This window comes from Pituophis catenifer, unplaced genomic scaffold (genome assembly GCF_029215685.1).
Source record: "Pituophis catenifer annectens isolate HBS135680 unplaced genomic scaffold, rPitCat1.0.hap2 SCAF_8, whole genome shotgun sequence".
NCBI classification, from domain to species: Eukaryota; Metazoa; Chordata; class Lepidosauria; order Squamata; family Colubridae; genus Pituophis; species Pituophis catenifer.
Window position 1 is genome coordinate 3,476,391 of NW_027256888.1, and position 23,563 is coordinate 3,499,953.

The 23,563-nt window shown below is 35.7% G+C and overlaps 1 protein-coding gene across 1 annotated transcript in view; it reads left to right on the top strand.

Annotated features, from left to right (window-relative positions):
• The window catches only part of ATP8A1 (ATPase phospholipid transporting 8A1), a 63,347-nt gene that overhangs the window by 22,570 nt on the left and 17,214 nt on the right, over positions 1–23,563 (top strand). The window contains exons 9-27 of the mRNA XM_070949066.1: positions 963–1,090; positions 4,103–4,214; positions 5,161–5,326; positions 5,923–6,050; positions 6,770–6,847; positions 7,755–7,843; positions 9,072–9,116; positions 9,815–9,887; positions 11,446–11,551; positions 13,967–14,049; positions 14,166–14,215; positions 14,294–14,363; positions 16,119–16,203; positions 16,727–16,866; positions 17,425–17,563; positions 18,859–18,923; positions 20,750–20,922; positions 21,940–22,123; positions 22,213–22,323. Coding sequence (XP_070805167.1) covers positions 963–1,090; positions 4,103–4,214; positions 5,161–5,326; positions 5,923–6,050; positions 6,770–6,847; positions 7,755–7,843; positions 9,072–9,116; positions 9,815–9,887; positions 11,446–11,551; positions 13,967–14,049; positions 14,166–14,215; positions 14,294–14,363; positions 16,119–16,203; positions 16,727–16,866; positions 17,425–17,563; positions 18,859–18,923; positions 20,750–20,922; positions 21,940–22,123; positions 22,213–22,323 — 2,025 coding nt within the window. The remainder of the gene's footprint in view (positions 1–962; positions 1,091–4,102; positions 4,215–5,160; positions 5,327–5,922; positions 6,051–6,769; positions 6,848–7,754; positions 7,844–9,071; positions 9,117–9,814; positions 9,888–11,445; positions 11,552–13,966; positions 14,050–14,165; positions 14,216–14,293; positions 14,364–16,118; positions 16,204–16,726; positions 16,867–17,424; positions 17,564–18,858; positions 18,924–20,749; positions 20,923–21,939; positions 22,124–22,212; positions 22,324–23,563) is intronic.

Here is a 23,563-nt window from a genome sequence, read left to right on the forward strand (position 1 = left end):
TTTATAATGAAAATGTATAATTAAAATACGAATACATTATCAGCTGATAAATAATTAGGGCTAGTGCAAATTTATATACCGTGTTTCCCTGAAAATAAGTCCCTGTCTTATATTTTTTTGAACCCCGAAATAAGCGCTTGGCCTTATTTTTGGGGAGGTCTTATTATTTTGGGGTGCGTGGAGCAAGATGCGGCTCCTCTTGCTGTCTCATCTGATTTCCAGCTCTGCATTTAAATATTTTCGGGGAGAACTTATTTTCGGGGGGAGGCTTATTTTAGCACATGCGCTCAAAAGCCCGATTGGGCTTATTATCAGGGGATGTCTTATTTTTGGGGAAACAGTGTATATACATGGGTTGAAATGCGTGAATGCAGCTTAGGGCTGCAAGAAATATTTGAAATTTTGCTTTTAGTTGTCTTAAATTTGTCATGTCACCCGTGCATGGAATTGTGGCAACTATCAACAGTTATTAGCAACTAGCAAGTTTAATCCGTAATCATGCATTTTGTATTTGGTTTAGAGTGATATTTCTGAATCGTTCCATTCTGCCTTTAACTTTATTATGAACCACTTAAAATCATAATTAAAAATACAGGCTTAATTATATAGATAAAATTCTGTGTCTCTGTGTTTCTAACTGACAATAATTTATATGAGGCACAGTTTATTGCTCCAAGCAATATGACATCCTTTATCTATTTATCCATAAATAAAAATGAATCAGTGTTCAATGCCTTGATAATTATATGAAATTGAGGGAAAAAAAGAGCTTGTGAAACTGAAGTTAATTGCAGGATGAATTTGCTTATACACATCGTGGTATAATATGATTTACCGTTTCCGGTGAATGCAACTAATAAATTAATAAATAGATGTAAACACCCATATGTAGGAAATCATAAGCTTGTGTTACTTATTCTTAGTTTTTCATTATCGCATTATCAAAACTTTTGTTCGAACAGGGCTTACCACTGACAGCTGATATAAAGGACATTGACAACTTGGTGAGACTTTCAGGCAAAATTGAATGTGAGAGTCCTAATAGACATCTCTATGACTTTGTTGGAAATATTAGACTAGACAGCCACGGGTATGTAAACCTTTGAGTACAATTTCTTTCATAATATTTCTAAAATCTATAAAAAGTAGAATATTGATATTGGTGAAAAGAATATTTTCATTGCTGCATTTTAACAAAAAAAAATTATATGTGTCGGTTGTATTAATTTCAGTTGACTTTCACTGTTTAAAGTTCTGGTAATACCCGTCCCCTGCACGCATTTTATAAGTAAATATTAATTCAATGTGCTTATTCATCCTGCCATTTTTTTAAAAAAAAAAGTTTGGCCATTTTATTTCAGCATCATTGTTCAAACCTTAAAGTTTGGAGAAAGAAAGGTAATGAAACAGAACAGATTTTAATCATGAAAACAACCAACCTTTGAGCTCACAAGTATTGATAATTATGGTTTGGCTTTTACTCTTCATTTTACACATTCACCTCCTAGACCTATTTCTAATCGTAACAACTTAAAATGAATGCCTCTCTTATCTGATTCCTTAACCCCACTACTCAGACCTCAACCAGTATTTTTCTGCAAGCATTCTAAAACACCCATTATGCCAGAGAATCAGAATCAAAATAGAACCGGAAGGGAAACTTCAACCGTCATAAATGTGAATCAGTTGTCAAGCATCCAAATGTAAATTACGTGACCCTGGGGACGCTGCAACAGTCAGAAGTGTGAAAAATGGTCGTAAGTCACTTTTTTCAGCGCCATTGTAACTTCAAACCGTCACTAAGCGAACTGTTGTAAGTCGAGGACTGCCTGTGTCTCCTTCCCCCGAAGGAGCTGATGCAAAACAAAAATAAATTTATGAAACAAATTGTGAAACAATTGGCACATTCAGTTAGAATGTTTCAAATGTCTTAAGTTCAGACCAAAGGAAACTTGAGACATTTTGAAACTTCCACTATTTATGGAAACTCAAAACAAGTCAGTTGCTTTCTTAATTTTCAAGCTTGGAAGCAAGATAGTCATTGATAAACAAAACTAAGTAGTAACTATCATGCAACATAGGGAAAAATAGGCAGAGTGGATTATTGTAAGTATTTTGATAGCCTACTATAGAAGCAATACTTAAAAACATTTCTAAAGCCAAAACATTTCTAAAGCATAGCAGCAGAGAACTGAACCCAAAAATGAAGAAGTGGGAAATATATTCAGTTTTAACAATGCTCGTGAATCCACAGGAAAAATCCTCCATTAATTTGAGATCTCTTTCTATGCAGGGACGTCGTACTTGGCAATTATGCAACAAACAAACAAGCAAAAAAGCAGCACAATTGTGCATTTGTCAGCTCAAAAACTCAACAAATGTAACAATGCATCTATTATTCACATGCACAACGCACATTTTTGTGTTTGGCTGTTTGCTGTCAAAGCTCAACATACAAAAGCATAATTTGCTGGAAAATCTCAGCAACTGTAACAACAGGAATATCTATAAATGGTCATGGACCATGCACATTTTTGTTAAGTGGCACTCTGTCCATAAAAGCACAACAGGAATTATCTATGGATGGCCATGGACAGTGTTTGCCCACAATAGAAAACACAAAGCACACACCAAATTCATAATCTGCAACATTTATGTTACAATCCATGAGCTTAATTTCCATCTAGAAGAATTTAATAGTAATAAACATAACCTGGAGGTACAAAACGGCCTAGACTCTGAGAAATGTGGTTAATGCTGTATTCTCTATTCCCTTTAACTAGTTCCACTCAATACTAACTGAAGTTAAAATCTTTGTCTACAATCCAAGTCTCTGTGGCAAAAGGGTGTTTTGTTTGTTAATTGCAGGAGATTGGAGGACTATTTTGTGTTAGAAATGGTTTGCATATCTTGATTTCCCATTCGGTAGAAATGTACCTAAAACCCAGTATTAAGAAATGAGGCATGCTAAGTTCAGCTGATTCTGGCATAGGTTCCAGACCATCCAGGGTCAAGTCTTAGATTGCAGAAGACTTCCTTTCAATGGATTCAGCAGCATTTTAACATCTGGATGGTTTCCGTTAACACGCAAAAGGAAGCTCATTGAAGGAAGAACCAAAGGGGAAACAACATCGTATATAAAGATTTACGATGCTTCCAGGACAAAAATGGTTAGCTCCTTGATTTTATCAGCAGCACAAATATAAAAGAAGAGAGAAGTCAAGCTCTTTTGTAGATTAATCACTGACAGCAAATAAAGATGAAAAGCTAAACTGAAAAGCTTTTTCTACTACTGTTCCTAATGATACAAGAGGCCTTATTGATTCATATGTACTACCTCTGTCTTTTTCACTCTTACAAAAAAAATCCTTAATGAAGGAAAATAGTGGTGAGGCTTAATTGTGTGACCTGTATTAAATCAGGATGTGACTCAATTTTGGATGCAATGATCAGTTGTGATGATTGACAGGACTATAAAAATATTAGTAAAGGTAAAGGTAATCCCCTTGCACATATGTGCTAGTTGTTCCCGATTCTAGGGGGCGGTGCTCATCTCTGTTTCAAAGCTGAAGAGCCAGCACTGTCCGAAGACGTCTCCATGGTCATGTGGCCGGCATAACTAAATGCCAAAGGCGCACGGAACGCTGTTACCTTCCCACCAAAGATGGTCCCTATTTTTCTACTTGCATTTTTTACATGCTTTTGAACTGCTAGGTTGGCAGAAGCTGGGACAAGGAACGGGAGCTCACCCTGTTACACGACGCTAGGAATTCGAACCGCTGAACTGCCAACCTTTCGATCGACAAGCTCAGCGTCTTAGCCACTGAACCACTGCATCCCTCTAAAATATTAGTACAAAATAGCAATTTGGATGTGTACATTGCAAAGAGAAACATAACATACCCAATGGCAGAATTAAAATTATGTTCTTATTAATTATTATTATTATAGTTATTTCCATTAAAAAGTCTTAAAGTTGCATTTAATAAATGTGCCTAAGAATTTCCCCAAAACCCCTAATCTGTTTCTATATTAATGTTTCTGAAGTAGTTATTTTGCAATCGATTCAATGTGACTTAATTTTTTCTGTCTTCTCTTTTAGGACTGTTCCACTGGGGCCTGACCAGATTCTTCTGCGTGGTGCTCAACTCAGAAATACACAGTGGGTTCATGGAATTGTTGTTTATACAGGACATGATACAAAACTTATGCAGGTTTGTCTCCTAACCGAGTATGTTGAAGGTCTTTGGACCTTCTGCTCTATGTTTATGCCATAATGGACAGGAGCCAAAGATCGTCTGATTGGATAATAAATTAGAAGCATGACTATACAGGTAGTCCTCAACTTATGGCCATTTCCCCCCACTTAACAATTGTTGCAGCAGCCCCAGCATCAAAATTCAGATGCTTGGCAACGGACTCATATTTATGCAATTGCAGTCTCCCAGATTGCAGATTCGCTTAACAACTGTGGCAGTAAAGGTCGTAAAATGGAGCAAAATTCATTTAACTGTCTCAGCAACAAAAATTTTGGACTCCAGTGTAGTCATAAATTGAGGACTACCTGCATAAAAGAACACTTAACACCATGAACTTGCTATACAGATCAAAAAAATAGTTGGCCATCATTATTATTGGGTAAATACATTAGTATCATTTGACACATATCAAGGTTATATCCTTGGGTTTCTCAGTTCACTAGATAAACATATGACTCATAAATTAATAAATAAAAGTGCATTTATTTTACTGTCAAATTAAATCGGCAGTAATTTATTTATAGGACAACAATCCCATGATACATAAAAGACAATCAAGTTTCTTATCACATACACTTCAATCATTTGTTAATTTTTAAAATGCCACAACACTCTCATACAGCAATCTTCTGTAGATTCCTACAGAAATCTAATGTGGCTCTCTTTTTGGCATTTATTTCAACAGTTGTTCCTATTCTTATTGACACCTCCAATGGAATGTATCACCCAAGTTAAAACTGTGCCGTGTTTTTCAAGCTGTTATAAAATAAGCTATATCATTCATTGACATGAATATTTAAGATGATTAATCCAAGCATGAAAATATCCGTAGACATTAAATAAAAACCAAAATAGCATATGAATGTCATATTTACTTGTGGACCCTCCTTTTCTTCCACAGAACTCAACAAGCCCACCTCTTAAACTGTCTAACGTGGAAAGGATTACAAATATACAAATTCTGTTTTTGTTCTGCATTCTTATTGCCATGTCTCTGGTTTGTTCCATTGGTGCAGCTATATGGAATCAAAAGCACGAAGGCAAAGACTGGTACATCAACCTAACCTGTAAGCCCTTAAAACAAGTGTGTTTTTCCTGCCATAATGATACCTATATCTTACTTTACGTCTACGAAGTAAAATAAGTGCATCATACATCCTTGTATTTATACCTGTTTAAAACAGAATTATGGTTAATATTGACTAAAGGTTTTTAATGATTTTTTTAATAGTTGGTACCCTCAAGTGTGTATACACTTGCAAAACCATATACAAATTCACCGGAAGACATATTTGTCCGGGTTCAAATTAGAAATTGTGTGAAACCATGTATAGTAATTGCATTTCATGCATTATTTCAAAGAGGCTAAATGACTTAAATAGCATTAGCACACAGTATTGTGGATTTATAGTTTTCTGTCTGCACTGTGTTCTTAGCAGAGATCCAGTTTAACTGCTATTTTCCAATTTGTTTTTTGACACCTATTCAGATTCCTTTCCAAGGCAAATGATCAGATTCAAGAGCAGGTTTCATAGGAACCAGGGTATTAGGAGAGTTTTATATATAGTTTTTAAAATAAATTTAATTAAATAAATTTCTAGAATTATTGTACTTAATGTAATAACTCATGCATGATTTCTCTTTGTTCTCCCTGTTTTAACAGATGGTGGAGCTAATAATTTTGGACTCAATTTCCTGACATTTATCATCCTCTTCAATAATCTAATTCCAATCAGCCTGTTAGTTACACTGGAAGTTGTTAAATTTATTCAAGCATATTTTATAAATTGGGTAAATATAATAATTATTGTGCTATTTGCAGACCTTTTAATAATTCATTTCAAGAATAGAATATATGCTGTTTGATAATATTTGATAATACAGGCTATTTGTTAAAATAGTGCAGATTAAATTGCAGGGTAAAATATCACAAAATATTTTCTTACATGATTGCAGGCTTTAAGTGGTATAGATTAATGAAATCCTGTACAACTAAACCGTTTAAGATATGACCTTGCAAAAACATGTTTACTCTTAATACAAACTACAAAGACAGATAATGAATAGTCTAATGCAGTGATGAAATCCTCCCCAGTTCTATCCGGCTCGCCGAACCGGTAGCACTGGTGGCGGGAGGCTCCGCCCACCTGCCGGGACATCATTACATCCTGGTTTTTTTACCATCTGTGCACGCGCAGAAGAGGCGCATGCATAGCGCACCCCGTTCCTGAACCGGTAGCGGAAGTAAGTGGATTTCACTGCTGGTCTAATGCATATTCTCAATGGAGGAAGTCTACCTCCTAGCCCTATGCCTGTCTTTATATCAAAAGTATCCTCCTCCTATCCTCAATATTCACACATGGAATGCAATTTTGGTAAATGTTTAGTTAATACCAAGTTCATACATACCTACAGGTTCTTGCTTAATGTTTTGCTCAAAGCAGATTGCAGTGGAGTGTGTGCGCAAGTTAATACCCTTTTCAGCTTTTTTATTATTATTATTTTATTAGGATATTGACATGCATTATGAACTTACAGACACTGCTGCCATGGCACGTACGTCCAATCTTAACGAAGAACTTGGCCAGGTATTTTGGGGGTTTTTTGGGAGGGGGCGGTTCTGTTGTTTTATTAATGTGTAATTTCTTAATTTAAATTCACACAACCACCTCCTCTAACTGTCATTTATCTGATAAACTTGGTAGAATGTAAATATTCTCTATCTTGTGTTTAAATGGATTATGTTTACATTTATCCCCCAAATATGCCAGTGTAGAATTCCTGGCTCAGGAAGTCTGGGAGTTGAAGTTCACAAATCATAAAGGGGCCATAGTTGCCCACCCCGGCCTAAAGATTATTCTCCAGAACAAGCCAGAGTCTAATGAGACTCATTTATATCAATAACCTAATTCAACCACTATTCTGAACAACAGAGCATTTATAAAGAGTCCTACAGATGTGGCAAGGGAAAAAAAAATGAGCCTGGGGTGCTATTTTTAACAATGTCTCATTACAGGAACCGTTGACAAGATACCATAAATATTGTAACTCAGTAAGCAACACTTACAATTAGTTTTTCATCTTTGTATTTCTTAAACTTCAATAAAATATTATGAAAGAAACAAAAAGAGAAAGAGTTCCCGGAGATACATCAGCTTTAGGGACACTTCCCAAAAAAGAGGATGCTATTTACTTAACAGCTGCTACTAGGTTTAATCCCATCCATGTAGACAGAACATAAATCTTCAAATGATCCTTCTTGAGATCCCAGTACTCCTAATTGGTGAAGTTGAAAATGGTGCTGAATTCTAAGCTGACCGTTTACGGATTTGTTATCTAAACCATCCAATACTGGAAAGCTTTTGTATGATTTTTTTGGCTAGCGTTTTCAGTATGTTGAATAATTTAAAAAATCACATTACTATGATAAGGTTATCATATTAATATATGCTCAATGAAACATATTAATGAACATTTACCTTTTTTTTTTTAAAGGTCAAATACATCTTTTCAGACAAAACAGGTACCTTGACGTGCAACGTTATGCATTTTAAGAAGTGTACTATAGCAGGAATATCTTATGGGTGAGTTCTTTTCTTAGGTCATTGCTTGGTTTTATCTATCTTGCTAGCTTTTTTTAAAAAAATAAATAGAGTTGGACATTTCCAATGTCATTAAAATATTTTTGGAGATCTCTTCAGGATCTTTTAAATTAAAAACAAAAACGTCTCAAAGACAATCAAAAGCCTCTGATGCATAACTATTTCAGGGCCTGCCTTTTACTCTTAAGTCAGCTTCATCTTTTTAGCCATGGAGTTCAAATGATCGAACTGGACATTTTACACGGATGCTATTTCATTTAAACTTCAGCAACCTCTATGGGAGGCTCTTTCCTGGGAGCCGCTGATTGTCAGATTGTTAATTACTAAAAATAAAGATACTGAAGGCTAAAATACTAAAATACTAATACAGATAGTTCTCGACTTACAATAGTTTCTTTAGTAACCGTTCGAAGTTACAATGGCGCTGAAAAAAAGTGACTTCTTATGACCGTTGCAGCATTCCCCATGGTCATGTGATTTATATTTGGATGTTTGACCACTGCTTCTTATTTATGACGGGTTGCAAGCGCCCTGGAGGTCACGTGATCACCTTTTGCAACTTTCTGGCGAGCAAAATCAACGGGGAAGCTTGATTCACTTAGCAACCGTGTTACTAAGTTAACAATGGCAACGACCTGTACTAAAATTCTTCGGGATACGGAAGTTAAAAGACAGTGCAAAGAATTTGCTCTATTCAAAGTCCCATCTATAAGAACACGTGCACACTTGTGTTTATTGGATTTTCAAAACATATGATAGAAATTGGAACCTAAAATTTCAGTGTCTCAGACTGTGAAGCATGGGATCCTTCTCTGGGCTCCTGCTTCTTCTTCACTTACATCTGGCTGTGCCTTGTCCTCATGTTTAAAACCTCTTCCATCCCCACCTTCCCTTTCTTCGCTGGCTGGGGAATTCTGGGAGTTGAAGTCCACAAGCTTTGAAGTGGCCAAGATTGGACACTCTTGGTCTGGAATTGCCGGAGTTACGTAAGGCAGGCTGTGCACTCCAGGTCCCTAATAAAGTAGGATTCCAAATAACATAGATCACTTTTAAAAACCTATAGCTTCAATTATATGAATGGGTCACTAGATCATTTGTGATTTTTTGATATTTTTTTTGGCCTTAATTTCTCTCTGATGAGCTTCAAGCCTTTCTCAGCTTTCTTAGCTATTTCTCTATGTTGTTCTGCCCTTCTTTACATTCCATGCAGCCATTCTCCTGAATCGGATGATTTTGGCTGTACCTCCGACGAGTGGTAAGCACTAATTTTTGCTGCTATTTCCTTTCTGCTCGCAATGATCTATAACTATTATTAACATACTGACACTGAGCATATATAGAGAAAGTGATTTTGAAACGGTACCTTCAAATAAACATTTCATCTGTTGAGAAATGGGATTCGACTCCTCAGTTGAAAAGATAATGCATTGCTGATCCGTTTATTTTTAGACTGATTAAGCTTTACTGAACATTACTTCACTCAAATATAAATAACCTGGTTTTGAAATGTTCACATTAGAATTATTAGAGTATTACAGTACAGTTTTACAGCATTATCAAAAATATCCATATACGTTCATCAAAACTCAATGTCTAGGAAACCATTATTTGTTATCAGAGGCTAACTTTTGATTTTTAACCCATGGGTGAAAGATCTGGTTTTGATGTGATTTGTATGGGTAAATTAACTAATATTCATCTCATTCTATATATTTATCATCATTTTGTTGAACCCAGTTAAATGTGTTGTACTACTTAATCAAACTATAAGTATGTGGGTGGATAATTAAACTGTGAGATGCCTTCTTAAATACAAATTAAATACAAATCTTGTGTAACCATTACTTCAAAAAAGATGTAAACAGAATCTACATGATTTATACTTAATGAATCTCTTTTTTTTATCATAAATATATGTAGTAATTATTTCATTTCTTTCATTTTTATTTTTAGCCAGAGTCCACAAGCAAGGGAAGAAAAAACATTTAGCGACTCATCATTACTGGAAAATTTGCAAAACAAACATGTAAGATGCAGAAATACGCTGATGCAAAATAAATAATAACTTCAAAACTAACATAAAATAGGAGGAGGACCAGGTATTACGTATATTTGCCAGTTACTTACAAAGTAATAAAGGCAGGATAAAACCCTAATAAAATAAATACAGAATAACAGAGTTGGAAACGACCTTGGAGGTCTTCTAGTCCAACCCCCTGCTTAGGCAGGAAACCCTACACCACTTCAGACAAATGGTTATCAATGTCTTTCCTTACAAACTTCCAGTGTTGGAGCATTTACAACTTCTGGAGGCAAGTTGTTCCACTGGTTAATTGTCCTCACTGTTAGGAAGCTTCTCCTTAATTCCAGGTTGCTTCTCTCCTTGATTAGTTTCCATCCGTTGTTTCTTGTCCTGCCTTCAGGCACTTTGGATTCTCTCTTCTTTGTGGCAACTTTTCAGATATTGGAATACTGCTATCATGTCAACCCCTAGTCTTTCTCTTCCTTAAACTAGAGATACCCTGTTCTCGCAATCATTCATCGTATAATTCTAGCCTCCAGACTCTTTTATCATCTTTGTTGCTCTTCTCTGCACTCTTTTCTAGAGTCTCAACCTTTTTTTTTTTTTTTTTGGTATCATGGTGACTAAAACTGTGAAATCCTGATTATCAGAAGAGTTAACAATATTTATTTCCTCTTAAGGGCTTAACCATCTGTGAGATTTTAAAATGACAAACCTCATAGAAAATAAGGCAGAGACCATGAACAAGTAAAAAGCAGATTTAATATATATATAGAGAGAACATCTTACAGCTCCGAATACATGGTTTAAATACATTTTCAAGCAATCAGCAAAACAATTAAAACGCCCCCACTTATTGTTTTTCGGACGTTGCATAACATTTTGGCTTTCTCAGCCACATTTGTCTCGATTTAGAATTCCCCCTTGGAGGGGCATTTCCCTCCTAAAAATAACCTTTCAATATGTCCTTAACTAAAACAATTAATTGGAACGGTATCTCCCTTCCTTCTTTCTTTTAATTTAGCTTGGGTCAGCCTGAACCAACTCAGAATGTACTAACTTAAGTTTATGGCGTTATTTCTTCAGAAAAGGCATCATACTTCCCCTTTCTAAGTGCCTTACGCTGCCAAATAGCTTAGAGTTAACTTAGGTCATGAGAAGTATAAATATGGAGTCATTTAGGCTATCTTCTTTACAGGAATAATTCTATTTCTCACATCATCACAGAGTGGAGTTTTGATTTGCATAAAAATAGGTCTGCAATCAAGAAAGGGAATGGAGCATTTCTCACTGTTCTGACTCACAATCTTTTTTTCTATCACTACCCCTTTCCTTCAATAAGCAACTGGTGGTGGTTGTTTTTTAAACAAAATGCATATCTTTTTTCTTTGTCTCTTTCGTTTCCCCTACCATTTTGTTTCTGCTAGGTGAATGAATGTTTTTTTAAAAAAAACAACAACGTTTTTATTTCTATAGCTATTTTTGCACCTGTTTGTCTGTACGTTCAGTTTTTAATTCTAGAAAAAAAGAACAGTTCATTCTACTGTTTTCTGTTTTTCAGCCAACGGCACCTATAATTTGTGAGTTTTTGACAATGATGGCAATTTGTCACACAGCTGTCCCAGAAAGAGAGGATGACAGAATAGTTTATCAAGCGGCATCTCCAGGTAAGGCTTACGCGGCAGCCGTAATCGCTTTCGACTATGTAAAGTTTGAACTGCGTTACATTCAATTATGTACTTAAAAGATATATTCACATCGAACGGATGGATTAGCCTGGAGTTTATTGTAAAGAGGATGCATTGCTAACTGTAGGCTGAACATTACCCTGAGAATAATGTGGGCTTTTAAAAGACATTTTGGCTTACCACTCACAAAGTCACGCCTATAATAAGCTTTGTAGGATTTCTTCATGCAATGTAATGTGAAGAGAATGAATTAGTACCGGTTTAGTTGAACAGTGTATGCCCATAATTTATACCACCGATCATCGGAATAACAGACTGCTCTGGACAGAAGATCCTGATCTTCAAAAGTCCATGTGAAAGTCTGGTTATACAGTAGTGGCCAAAATTGTGGAAAGCTTTTGGGAAAAGTGTATTTTCTAAAACTAGCTAATAACACCACTTTTTGGGGCGGAGTAATACCATAAAATTATATATCAATGGAAAGATAATTTAATCAAGAATGTCATGCAATAACTTTTGTGAAGGATTTGCTATTAGAATAGCAGTTACAGTATAAAGAAGAAAAGTGCAACATGTAGAAAAAACCGAGATATACAAAAATTATCACCATAGAAAAACAACATATTCAAAAATGATCCCCGTGTCAGTTAATCCCTAGTTGGGTAACCGTTAGCATGAATGACAGCCTTACAACATCTTCCCATGGAGTGAACCAAGTCTTTTAGTTCTGCAGCTGTTATAATGTGAAACCAAGATAGAAGGATGGCTTCTATTAACTGGGTTTTATTACTGGGTCGCTTTTGACTAACAAGTTTCTTTAGTCGGCTCCATAGATTTTCAACTGGGTTAAGGTCTGGGCTATTCCCAGGCCATTCCATCAGTGGAAAAGGATTATCTTGAAACTCCAAAAAAAAAACAAAAAAAAACAAGTGGTGTTATTAGCCATCAAACCTCCAAAATACACTTTTCCCAAAAGGTTTCCACAATTTTGGCCACTGCTGTATCTATGTTTGCATTCCTTGGAGGTTAGAGATAGGGAAGTAGCCACCACGCTTACCTTTATCTGTCTTTGCCACTCCCTTCCCAATTTCCATTCATGGTAATTTCCTCAGCAGAAATTTATTTTACATACACCAGTGGTAGAAAACTTGTGGAAATGGAAGTGGGCAAACAAGCTCCATTAGTGAATCACAGGTAGTCCTCGTTTGCCCCTAGTTTGTTCAGTGATTGTTCGAAGTTACATCAGCACCGAAAAAAGGGACTTATGTCTGTTTTTCACACTTATGACCGTAGCAGCATCCCCATGGTCACATGATCAAAATTCAGACAATTTGGCAACTGACTCACGATGGTCGCAGTATCCTGGGGTCATATGATCACGTTTTACGACCTTCTAGCCAGCAAAGTCAATGGGAGAAGCCAAATTTGTTTAACCACCGTGTTCCTAACTTAACAACTGCAGCAATTCGCTTAACAACAGTGGCAAGAAAGGTCGCAAAATGGGGCAAAACTCACTGAACAAATGTTTCACTTAGCAGCATAAATTTTGGGCTCGATTGTGGTCGTAAGTCGAGGACTACCTGCACATTACCGACTGATTGATTGATCAGTCACTGCTCTGGTTAGTAGTGGGTTTCTCGGCCCAATTTAGAGTGCTGGTTATTACTACAATCTCCTTTATGGGCTGTGACCAGAGACCATCTTATCGAAAATCAAATTCCTGTTGTCATATAAGCTACTTACATGTCGCCTTGTCCCGCAAGATGAGTCGCATATAAATTTAATAAATAGTCTAGCCTATAGCCCTGGGATGTCTGGTGGTCTGCCATACAGTGAGATCAACTAAGGTGGGCCAGGTTCTGCCATTTGATAGGATATCATTTTTTCCCAAAAAAAAAAAAAAAAAGGCTATATAGGAAAAGGTTGGATCTTTTTTTTAGCTATGCGTTTTAACTACACAAACATAAAAATATATAGGGACATAGCGATGCTTCCAAAGCGTTCTTGTACTGCTTCTCGAAACCAATTAATTGACTGATATTTTTGAAAAGAAAAAAAAATGGAAGCTGCGATAACAATAACAGGAGAAAACGGAAGAAGCGGAATTTCACAATTCTTTTTCATTTCCCCCCCTCCCCCCATCAAATTATATGAACCAAGAAAAGCTATTATATGATAGAAGTCTTGTTTGGAAGCATTCTTGAATTATGAAATCTTTTTACTTGGGGGTGGGGGAAATGTAGCGGAAATTATATATGAATGAAATGAAATTGCGTGTGAATAAAATGAAGATGAAAAATCTGATTTCTGGTGAACAAAACAGTAAACATATTGTATTTAGTTTATTGTTCGTATCGATTTGCCAGTGAAATAATAGTGGATGTTTTGTTACAGATGAAGGAGCATTAGTCAGAGCAGCTAAGCAACTCCATTTTGTTTTTACTGGAAGAACGCCAGACTCTGTCATTATAGAATCTGTAAGTAGATTAAATTAGTAAATTGTCCAGGGTATTATTTTCTCAGTTTAAAAAAAAAATTAAGAAATTAGAAATGCCTTTGAAGTTTTAAAGTGTTGCTTTTTTTTTTCCCCCAGCTGGGTCAAGAAGAAAGATACGAATTGCTAAACGTGTTAGAATTTACAAGGTAAATTACATAGGTCTTTTTAATGCCTTTTGTTTTCTCAGCCCCTTAAAAATGTTAACTGTTTTTCAATTCTTCCAGTTCTAGAAAAAGAATGTCTGTAATTGTGCGCACACCATCCGGAAAATTAAGACTCTACTGCAAAGGAGCTGTAAGTTGTCACTCCGTTTTGTTTTGTTTTTTTACAAACGTAAATTTCTGAAACTTGATTGTCAGTGATATTTTCTCAAGGAAGATTGTAAGGAATAAACAGAGGGTGATTTATTTAGTCATGCCACTTTCTTCTACTCTTTTTTTTTTTTTTTCTATACCAGTAAACACAGAAAAATAGAACCAACATTTTGTAACGGCACCACTCTGTCAATCGGGTGAAAGATGGTAGGTCTCAAACTTAAAAGTCTTTCCAAGGTTGGACACCCCTGGTTTAACACATCTTTGGATGCCAGTTCTTGGGTACAATGCTGAGGAATCCCCCATAATTTAGGAGACGATAACCTGACCACCCTTGGACTGCAAGGCCATCCAACCGATCAGTCCCAGAGGAGATCAACCCTGACTGCCCTTTAGAAGGCCAGATCCTGAAAAGGAAACTCAAATCCTTTGGCCACCTGATGAGAAGGAAGGACTCACTGGAGAAGAGCCTAATGCTGGGAACGATGGAGGGCAAAAGAAGAAGGGGACGGCAGAGAACGAGGTGGCTGGATGGAGTCACTGAAGCAGTCGGCGTGAGCTTCAATGGACTCCGGGGGGATGGTAGAGGACAGGAAGGCCTGGAGGAACGTTGTCCATGGGGTCGCGATGGGTCGGACGCGACTTCGCAACTAACAATAACAACAACCTGACCACCAGAAGATTCCAGTTTTTTTCTGTTTCTCTGGCCTCATTTTTCTTTTGGATAAGATGGATAAGATGCTCAGGTACCTAACTGCATCTTCTCCGCACACAGACCCCTACACTTGAAACACAACTGCCTTGTGTGTGGTGCACAAATCTACCAATGGAGAAACAGATAGGGGAAGGAGGGAGCACAAGCATTGGCCATCACCCCTGGTGGGTTTTTTCCCCCCTTCCTTGCGTAAATAAAATCAAATTTTACTCAAAGAAAAGAAATTTGGGGGAGGGGGAATCAAACATAAAAGTCTTAGTTACTTAAAACGCAAAAATACTCGAAGTTAAACGGAAAGCAACAACTGGTAAATTGTTTTTTTAAAAGAAGACTACACACAACTTAAAACTAACGGAAAGTGTGGGGTGTAATATTCCACCCACACCACCAGATGGTGCTGCTGCATTACATGACATCCTTTTGAGTACCAGCATTCAACTCAACATTTTATAGAACTCTTAATTTCTGAAAGAAAAACACTGATTTAAAGCCTAAAGCTTCAATTCATGGTCCAAAATACATCATTCAGAATTCTGCGCTGTACCATCATCATCAATACAGAACCAAAAACATGGGAGACAGTTTTATATGTTTAATTATTGGATGTAAATTTTATTTATTTGATACACACTGCCGCATTCGGGTAAACAACTCTTAAAAATAATAGTGATTTAACGCACGTTTATACATTCAGTTCATAGTTCTCAATCCAGTAAAAATTGTAAACGGTTGTTCCATACAGTATTATTTTCAATCAGTTTTTGCATTAATATAAAAATACAAAGGGGTTTTTGTTTTGTTTTTGGTACATAGTGGTGATTTTTTTTAAAAAAAAAAACCTTGCCTTACACTGATTTTTTTATGGAAAATGGGATATGCATTTTTAATTAGATAATAATTAACTAATACTACACATTAAATAGAGTTTTTGTTACAGAGAATCATTTTCTGGCCTAGTTTTGCATTTACATTTTTTTTAATGCTCAACAAAAAAAATTGATCTGTTAATTATTACTATAGGACACGGTAATTTATGATCGTCTGGCTGAAAATTCAAGATACAAAGAAATTACCTTGAAACATTTAGAGCTGTTTGCTACAGAAGGTGAGTACAGTATTACTGTTTAATTATAACAGCACAGTAATAAATGAGTATTAGTAATAATATAAATAGATAATGATTGACGATTACTTTAAAAACTTACTTCTGTTTTTTCAGCTAGTACAGTGCAGATTAGAAGTTCTTTTTCAAGCCCCAATAAACGCTGCCTTTTGCTTATTTTCTTTATATTTGATTAACTCTAATTTGTCAGCAAGTGATTGAAAAGCATCACATACGACCTGTGATGTTGCCTCTTTGAAAATGTCAGTTTGAAACTCATTTAGAAAAGAGGAAGAACTTTTATGAAGAAACACCAATCCTTTGGCCAGGTTGAAGTATATGAAAACGTATTTTATTGCACCTGAAACATGGATTTTTACCCTTTTCCTAAGAAAGATGGTAACTTCCTTGGGTGAACAAATTAGTAGCAGCCAGTTGCCTGCAGATCAGCTGGTTCTCATGTCTATGAAGAGAACAGCCTATAAGTCCTAAGTGTCCAACCTTGACAATTTTTGTGGAATTGTAGGTTTGAGGACCCTCTGTTTTGCTGTGGCTGAGATTACAGAAAGTGATTATCATGAGTGGCTGAACATGTATCAAAAAGCTACAACATCTATTCAAAACAGAGCCCTAAAACTTGAAGAGAGTTATGAACTAATTGAAAAAGTAAGTGGTCCGTGTTGCTTAACTTTATGCAATGAATTTTACTGAGATTTGTGTTAATTGTATGTAGATTTTATTATAAATTAATATTGTAGCTTAGCCCTGATTAAATATGTATTTTTAAAAGGGGGGCTTATGTCATATTTTCAGTCTTCTCGATCGAAAGATCTCTAATAGCTTAAAAGTACTTGACAAGAAGCTTCCAAACATGATTAAAAAAGGAAGTTTGAGAATTTAAATTATCATTTAAAAGGCACCAACCATCGTTGCAAGCAAGATGGTTGTCTCTCATTGCTCAATATCCAGCAGAGAAGACCATCTTGTATCATTGTCACAAGGAGCAATTGTTTAGAGCTCATTTCAATTTTTCCTTACGAGATTTTATTTTTCTTGGAAGAAAAAAGACTTTGTTAAGAAGGAAAAGATGGAATAGCCACCTGACTATACTACTAGGAATCTTCTGTTAGCAAGTGCCTTAGTTTAAGGTGTCCTGAATCTAAATTATATTTCTTCCTTGCTTTAAGAAGAGGAAGTTAATTCTCTCGTGTGTTTTTTCTGAAGAATCTCCAATTACTTGGAGCTACAGCCATAGAAGATAAGCTACAAGACGAAGTGCCTGAAACCATCGAAACACTCATGAAAGCAGATATCAAAATTTGGATTCTTACTGGAGACAAGCAAGAGACAGCTATTAACATTGGTAATACGTTAAATTGAGTTGGTAGACTTACATGTATGTATCTTCTTTTTGTGCCATATCTGTCATCGGATATTGGCGATCCTGTTTTTATCAAGAGCCGCACGAAAAATACTGCTGAGTTTTGTCCAAACCAGTCCCTTTAGATTTTGTATGCATATATTTAATTGAAAAAAATACGTATTTTCTTTGGGAATTATTCAGGATTTCCTTTGATTATGTTTTTCTGATAACTAGAGGAAAGGAAGAATTGACTATATGAATACAATTTTGGGTTAGTGAAGAAATTGGTTATGTCCCGGTATTCACATAAACAGCAATCACAGAATGAAAGATTGTAACAACTAATAAATAATAATTAAGAGAAATCAATTATTTATTAAATATATCCATTGGATGTATTATATTAATCATCGGTATTGGATATCATTGCTAAATATTGATTATGATTACATTTATAAACATAAATCACAGAGAATAATACCCACATACACACTGTACTTTAATTAAAAGACTTTTAATTAAGCAACTGTTGACAGCTTCTATCAAGTGATCCTTACGAAGTGCCATAACATTCCCTAGAAAAGTTTTAGCAAGTTTCTGGCTTTTGCCTGAAATATTCTGATAGCAGAATGGCATATTTCTGTTCAATAACTCAAGGTCAAATGGATGTCACATAAAGAATATTGGCATTTTCATTAGCATGAGAAATTTTGCAAATCCTGTAGAATTTTCCCTAATCCTGCAATTCTGTGACTACAAATGCGATCTGAACTTCATCTAACTCTAATTAATATGGAAAGAGATTATGGTTAAAGAATACACAAAAAAAGTGCACTGAAGAGGGTTCTTTATACAATTGTATTTATTTATAGTCCCAGAAACAATATATTATTCTTGACTCTTATCTCATTGACTTCAGCTTCTGACTCAACTTCCCCTCTTAAAAGAGAATATCCTGTAGTTTAGCATATTTTTTTTCAAATAAAGATAGTGAATGTTGGCTGAATATGTTCTATAAAAGCAAAACACAGTATGTTATTTTGGGTGTTCTTTGTTTACCTGAAATCAAATAGAATTCTCAACTTTCTAGTATTCTCTTTAAATATATATATTCTCTCAAGTGGCCTTGAATTTCCCACCAAACCTCCATATAGTAATTTAACGCCAGTTATTTTATCCAGGCCACAATATTCTTGCATTTAATGTCTCAGGAATCATGTTTATATCTTTATGTATCTGTAATTACAACTTTTAAAAATCCTAACACAATAGCGTACTTTTTTTTTTTCTAATAGGACATTCCTGTAAACTCTTGAAAAAGAACATGGGGCTGATAGTTATAAATGAAGGCTCCCTTGATGTAAGTATAGTCTAAATTTGTATCACAGTGTATGTACTGGGTATAGACTAGTTTAAAAAAATAGATATGGATTAATTATTTATGTTCTGATTAATAGGAAGCATATAACCTCTAGGCATTTTTCTTTTTTGATCTAAATATTTTTCCGAAAATTATGCTTTAGAAAATGTTGATATGAAGCTAGGGGGGGGGCTAAATTTTGTCATAAAGGAAAAAAATCACAAAAATCATTCCTGCAGGACATCCTATTTAAAAACGGAGCTTCATTCACCGTGCAAGCCACCATTTCTTTTTAAAAACAGAAATCTTGCATTTAAGAGGTAAAACTCCCCTCCCAGTTGCACAGATGGACATGCTGACTCTTTCTCATTCTCTCATGCACACACAGACGTGCGCCTGCAGACTTAGAAAATCTCATAACTCTTGAGACTTGCTAATCTCTTAGAGAGTGCGTCCTTCTCCAGTCTCCACCGTATGCAGAGAAAGAGTACTTCAACCTAACAGTAAACAAATAGGTTGAAGAACATCACAGAAAGATGGACGATAACATAATGTTAGTTAAACAAAGCAGGCTGTACACCTCTTCTGATCTCAAGATATAGAAAACATGCAGTGAAAAAAATATTTTTTAAACCCTAGCCTTTGTTCGGCCCTGTTTTCAGTACATGTTCTGTACCTCTGTTTGGTTATTTAAAAAGAGAACTTGGAAGATTTGTAATGATGGGAACTTTCTTGGCTGCAGAAATATTGTTCATCTATATCAACCTACACTTCTTACGAGCTATGAAAGTGAAATGATATTAGGTCAGTCTCGTTGCATCAAGAGTTTTCCCCGTAGCTCGAAACATGATTGCATTTTACTGGAATGGCTCAATTTGAAGAGAGATCAAGATACATTCTCAACAAATCCTATGATAGGCATTAGAACAGATACTGAAGTTCTTGAGAAGGAAATTAGCGGTTGCCTTGAATTTAGAAGGCAGAAAAGAGGATAACGACAGTTGATCACTAGCAAACAGTACTGGACTGTATGTAATTATGATTGACAGATTTTCCTAATAGAGATAATCCCAAATTGTTTATTCCTAGCATTGATAAAAAAAAGGCTTCAGCTGCAGTAGTCTTGTTTCTTTTTGGAGGAAAATGCAACGATAATGTGTCTTGCAAGTTTGTTTTATTAAAGTTTACCAGGTAAAAAAAAAAGAGGTGGATTAACAACTAACCTCATCTAATTAAATAGATTTAATCCCCTAGCAAAGCCTCTCAATCGGTTTTAAATTATCCACTAAAAGACACAACCAGGTTGCAGAGTTTCATTGACAAAAATAACAGAGTTTATTTCTGAGGAAGCAAATCTAGATAGAATTCTAGCATACAGCTGTATTACATTTATGCATAGTGTATAAAAAGCAATTAAAGGATTCACATTTTCCAACAAATACAGTAAATGACATTGATATAGCCTGAACCCAATTAAATAGGAACCTGGTTGTGCAAGCATGTATCAAGATTCATATAAGAAGGATATTTGCCAGGTGAAGACCCTTTTTCTTCCCCCAGACAAGTTTAATTGTGAGCTAAACCAGCTTTTATTTTGTGGAAATTCTATTTTTCCTGTTTTTAATCAGTTCTGATTTCAATCCCTGCTGCTGTTGAATTTTGTACCCTTTTTTTTCTTTTTAGAGTAATTTTAATTGTGTTTTTAACTCCCTTGATAATTATGTTAATAAAGTTGCACAGAAGAAAATAAACATCTTAATGGGAGAAGAACCCTAGGAACAACACACAGAGGCAATGCGTATGCTTATTGTTGTGGTATTTTACAGGCAACAAGAGAGACCTTAACCCATCACTGCAGCACCCTGGGTGAGGCACTGAGGAAGGAAAATGATTTTGCACTAATCATTGACGGCAAAACATTAAAATACGCTTTGACGTTTGGTGTCAGGCAGTATTTCTTGGATTTGGCTCTGTCCTGCAAAGCTGTCATTTGTTGCAGGTAAATCTTTCTCTCTCTCTTTTTTTTTTTTTTCCTTTGCTCATACAATTTTGGGCAGCATTCCTCCAAAATATTTTTGGTTCCAGTTGAATTTAAAGTAAAGTTGTCAACGCTTATGGGAACCACGTAATGTCTATTTATTTATTTAGGGAATTTATATTGCCACCTATTTGCACATGGCGACTCAAGGCGGCTTACAGAATATAAAACCTCATATAAAAACAATAAAACTAAGAAATAATAAATTATAATAATAAAATAACCCCCCGCCCCGGCAATAGTGCCTCACACAAACCATTTAATGGACTCCATCCCGCTCTGGGTTCCCCAGGCCTTCTGGCAGAACCAGGCCTTCAGCACCTTCCGGAAGAGTGCTAGAGTGGGGGCCATTCTAATCTCTGGGGGAATGATGTTCCAGAGAGAGGGGGCCACCACAGAGAAAGTCCTTCTTCTGGGTCCCACCAGGTATGTCTCGCTAAGGGGCAGGATCCACAACATTCCCTACCTCCCAGCTCTGATGGGTCGGGTAGATGTGACCGGCAAGACACGGTCCCTCAGATAACCTGGTCCCAAGCCATGAAGGGCTTTAAAGGTGACAACCAGCTATGCTAGTGTTAGGCTGCTATCTCTAAAACAAAAACTTTTACTTTACTTTTACTTTTATTAGACTTCTATACCGCCCTTCTCCCGAAGGACTCAGGCCATATTAAAACACATAAAATTTACAAAATTTAAAAACCATTAAAATGAAATATACAAAAATTTGGCCCACAAATTAAAAAACTTACAAAAAGTATTTTAATTAGTATTAGCATTGATTTTTGTTCAGTATGTACATAGCTGGCATAGAGCCACAGTCCTTCACCTTCTCCATCCGGATTGAGACCCTTATACAGGTAGTCCTCGACCTACTAAGTTTTGTTTAGTGACAATTTGAAATTACGACAGTAATCTGTTTCCTGATGACCATTATTTAAGTTTAATAACAATATTGTTTTTTCCTTTTTTTTTTTCTAGAGTTTCGCCTCTGCAGAAATCTGATATTGTAGAAATGGTTAAAAAACAGGTAAAGGTAGTGACCTTGGCCATTGGGGATGGAGCGAATGACGTCAGCATGATACAAACGGCACACGTGGGCGTAGGCATTAGTGGAAACGAAGGCCTCCAAGCCGCTAATTCTTCAGATTATTCAATAGCTCAGGTAGGATCTTCCACTGGTTTAGAGTATTAAATCATTGTCAGTATGTGATTGTAAGCATTAAAGGCATTTCTTTTTTTCTTTGTTTGTAGTTCAAGTACTTGAAGAACTTACTTCTGGTCCATGGTGCCTGGAATTACAGTAGAGTTGCTAAATGCATTTTGTATTGCTTCTACAAGAATATTGTCCTTTATATTATTGAGGTAAGAATGGGCTTACATCGGGGGAGGGGAACACACCTCTCAATTCCCCCCCCCCAAAATCTTAACTGAAAGGTATGGTTTTATTCATTTCAAACATTCCTTCCTATTTTGATTTATGAAACACCAATGCAAAGAGAAATTGGCATCCTTTAGGTTTGGTGGCTGCATGATATGCATTAATTCGAATTAAAGCAAAGCCAGGGAATAAAATATAATCATAAAGATGTTTTATTTGTTATTTCAGCAAGAATTATTAAGAAACATGCATCCTAAAATATTTAATCTCTTAAAACCTCTTTATGTTACTGAATTTTAGGATGTATGCTTCTCATTTGTTTCAATGACTTAAAACGAATTGCCACTATACATTGATAAATTACATCCAGTCCTATTTTCTGGATTGCTGAGAGATGTACATTCTTAAGTTTTGTTCAACATCTTTTGAATTCCCCGAATTCTAAGACCAAGAATTACGACATCCTGAAGATAACAAATATTAACTGAAAATATGAAATCAACATATTTTCAGTCATCCATGGAACCTTCTTTTTCAGTAGCTACCTTTCCATTACTAGAAATTTCTCCCTTCCTTTTATGATTTTTATCTCACTTCTAATATCACAGTTAAGGATACGTTATTAGCTAAATCACAGTTAAGGATATGTTATTGGCTAAAACATTTTGCAGTGCCATATATTTAGCTATCTTTCCCTGAAAGCTTTAACTAGGAAACACATTGCTTAAATACATTGGTATTTTTTGCGTAAATACATTGGTATTTTTTGTGGCTCCAGAGTTAACAAAGCTACCCGCAAAATTTCTTTGCTTGGATTTTATGTTCTGTTTTGCCAACTAAAATTAATCAGTGGATGACTGAAACGTTAAACAATCTTAGTTTAATTAAGCAACAGAATATTAGTAGCTTAGTAATAATATTGTCTCATCTAGAATTCTAACTTTTTGCTTCTGAGATGGAAGACGTTGAAAGTCCCTGAAAGGTTTCGAACGTATCTCGAAATGATCTGCCAATCACTTAACCTACATTCAACTTTTGCAGCTCATGCAGCGGTTAATAGCTTATGTCAACACTGAATGAATAAATGAATGGACAGAATATGCATGTCTGTAGCAAGGACAACTGCCTGTTCTGAACCTCATTTCATTGTTCAAGCGTGAGAGCAAGTAACTGACTGAGGATCTTAGACTCCCTGTTACAATGCTTGAAGCCTAGGAAAATCTA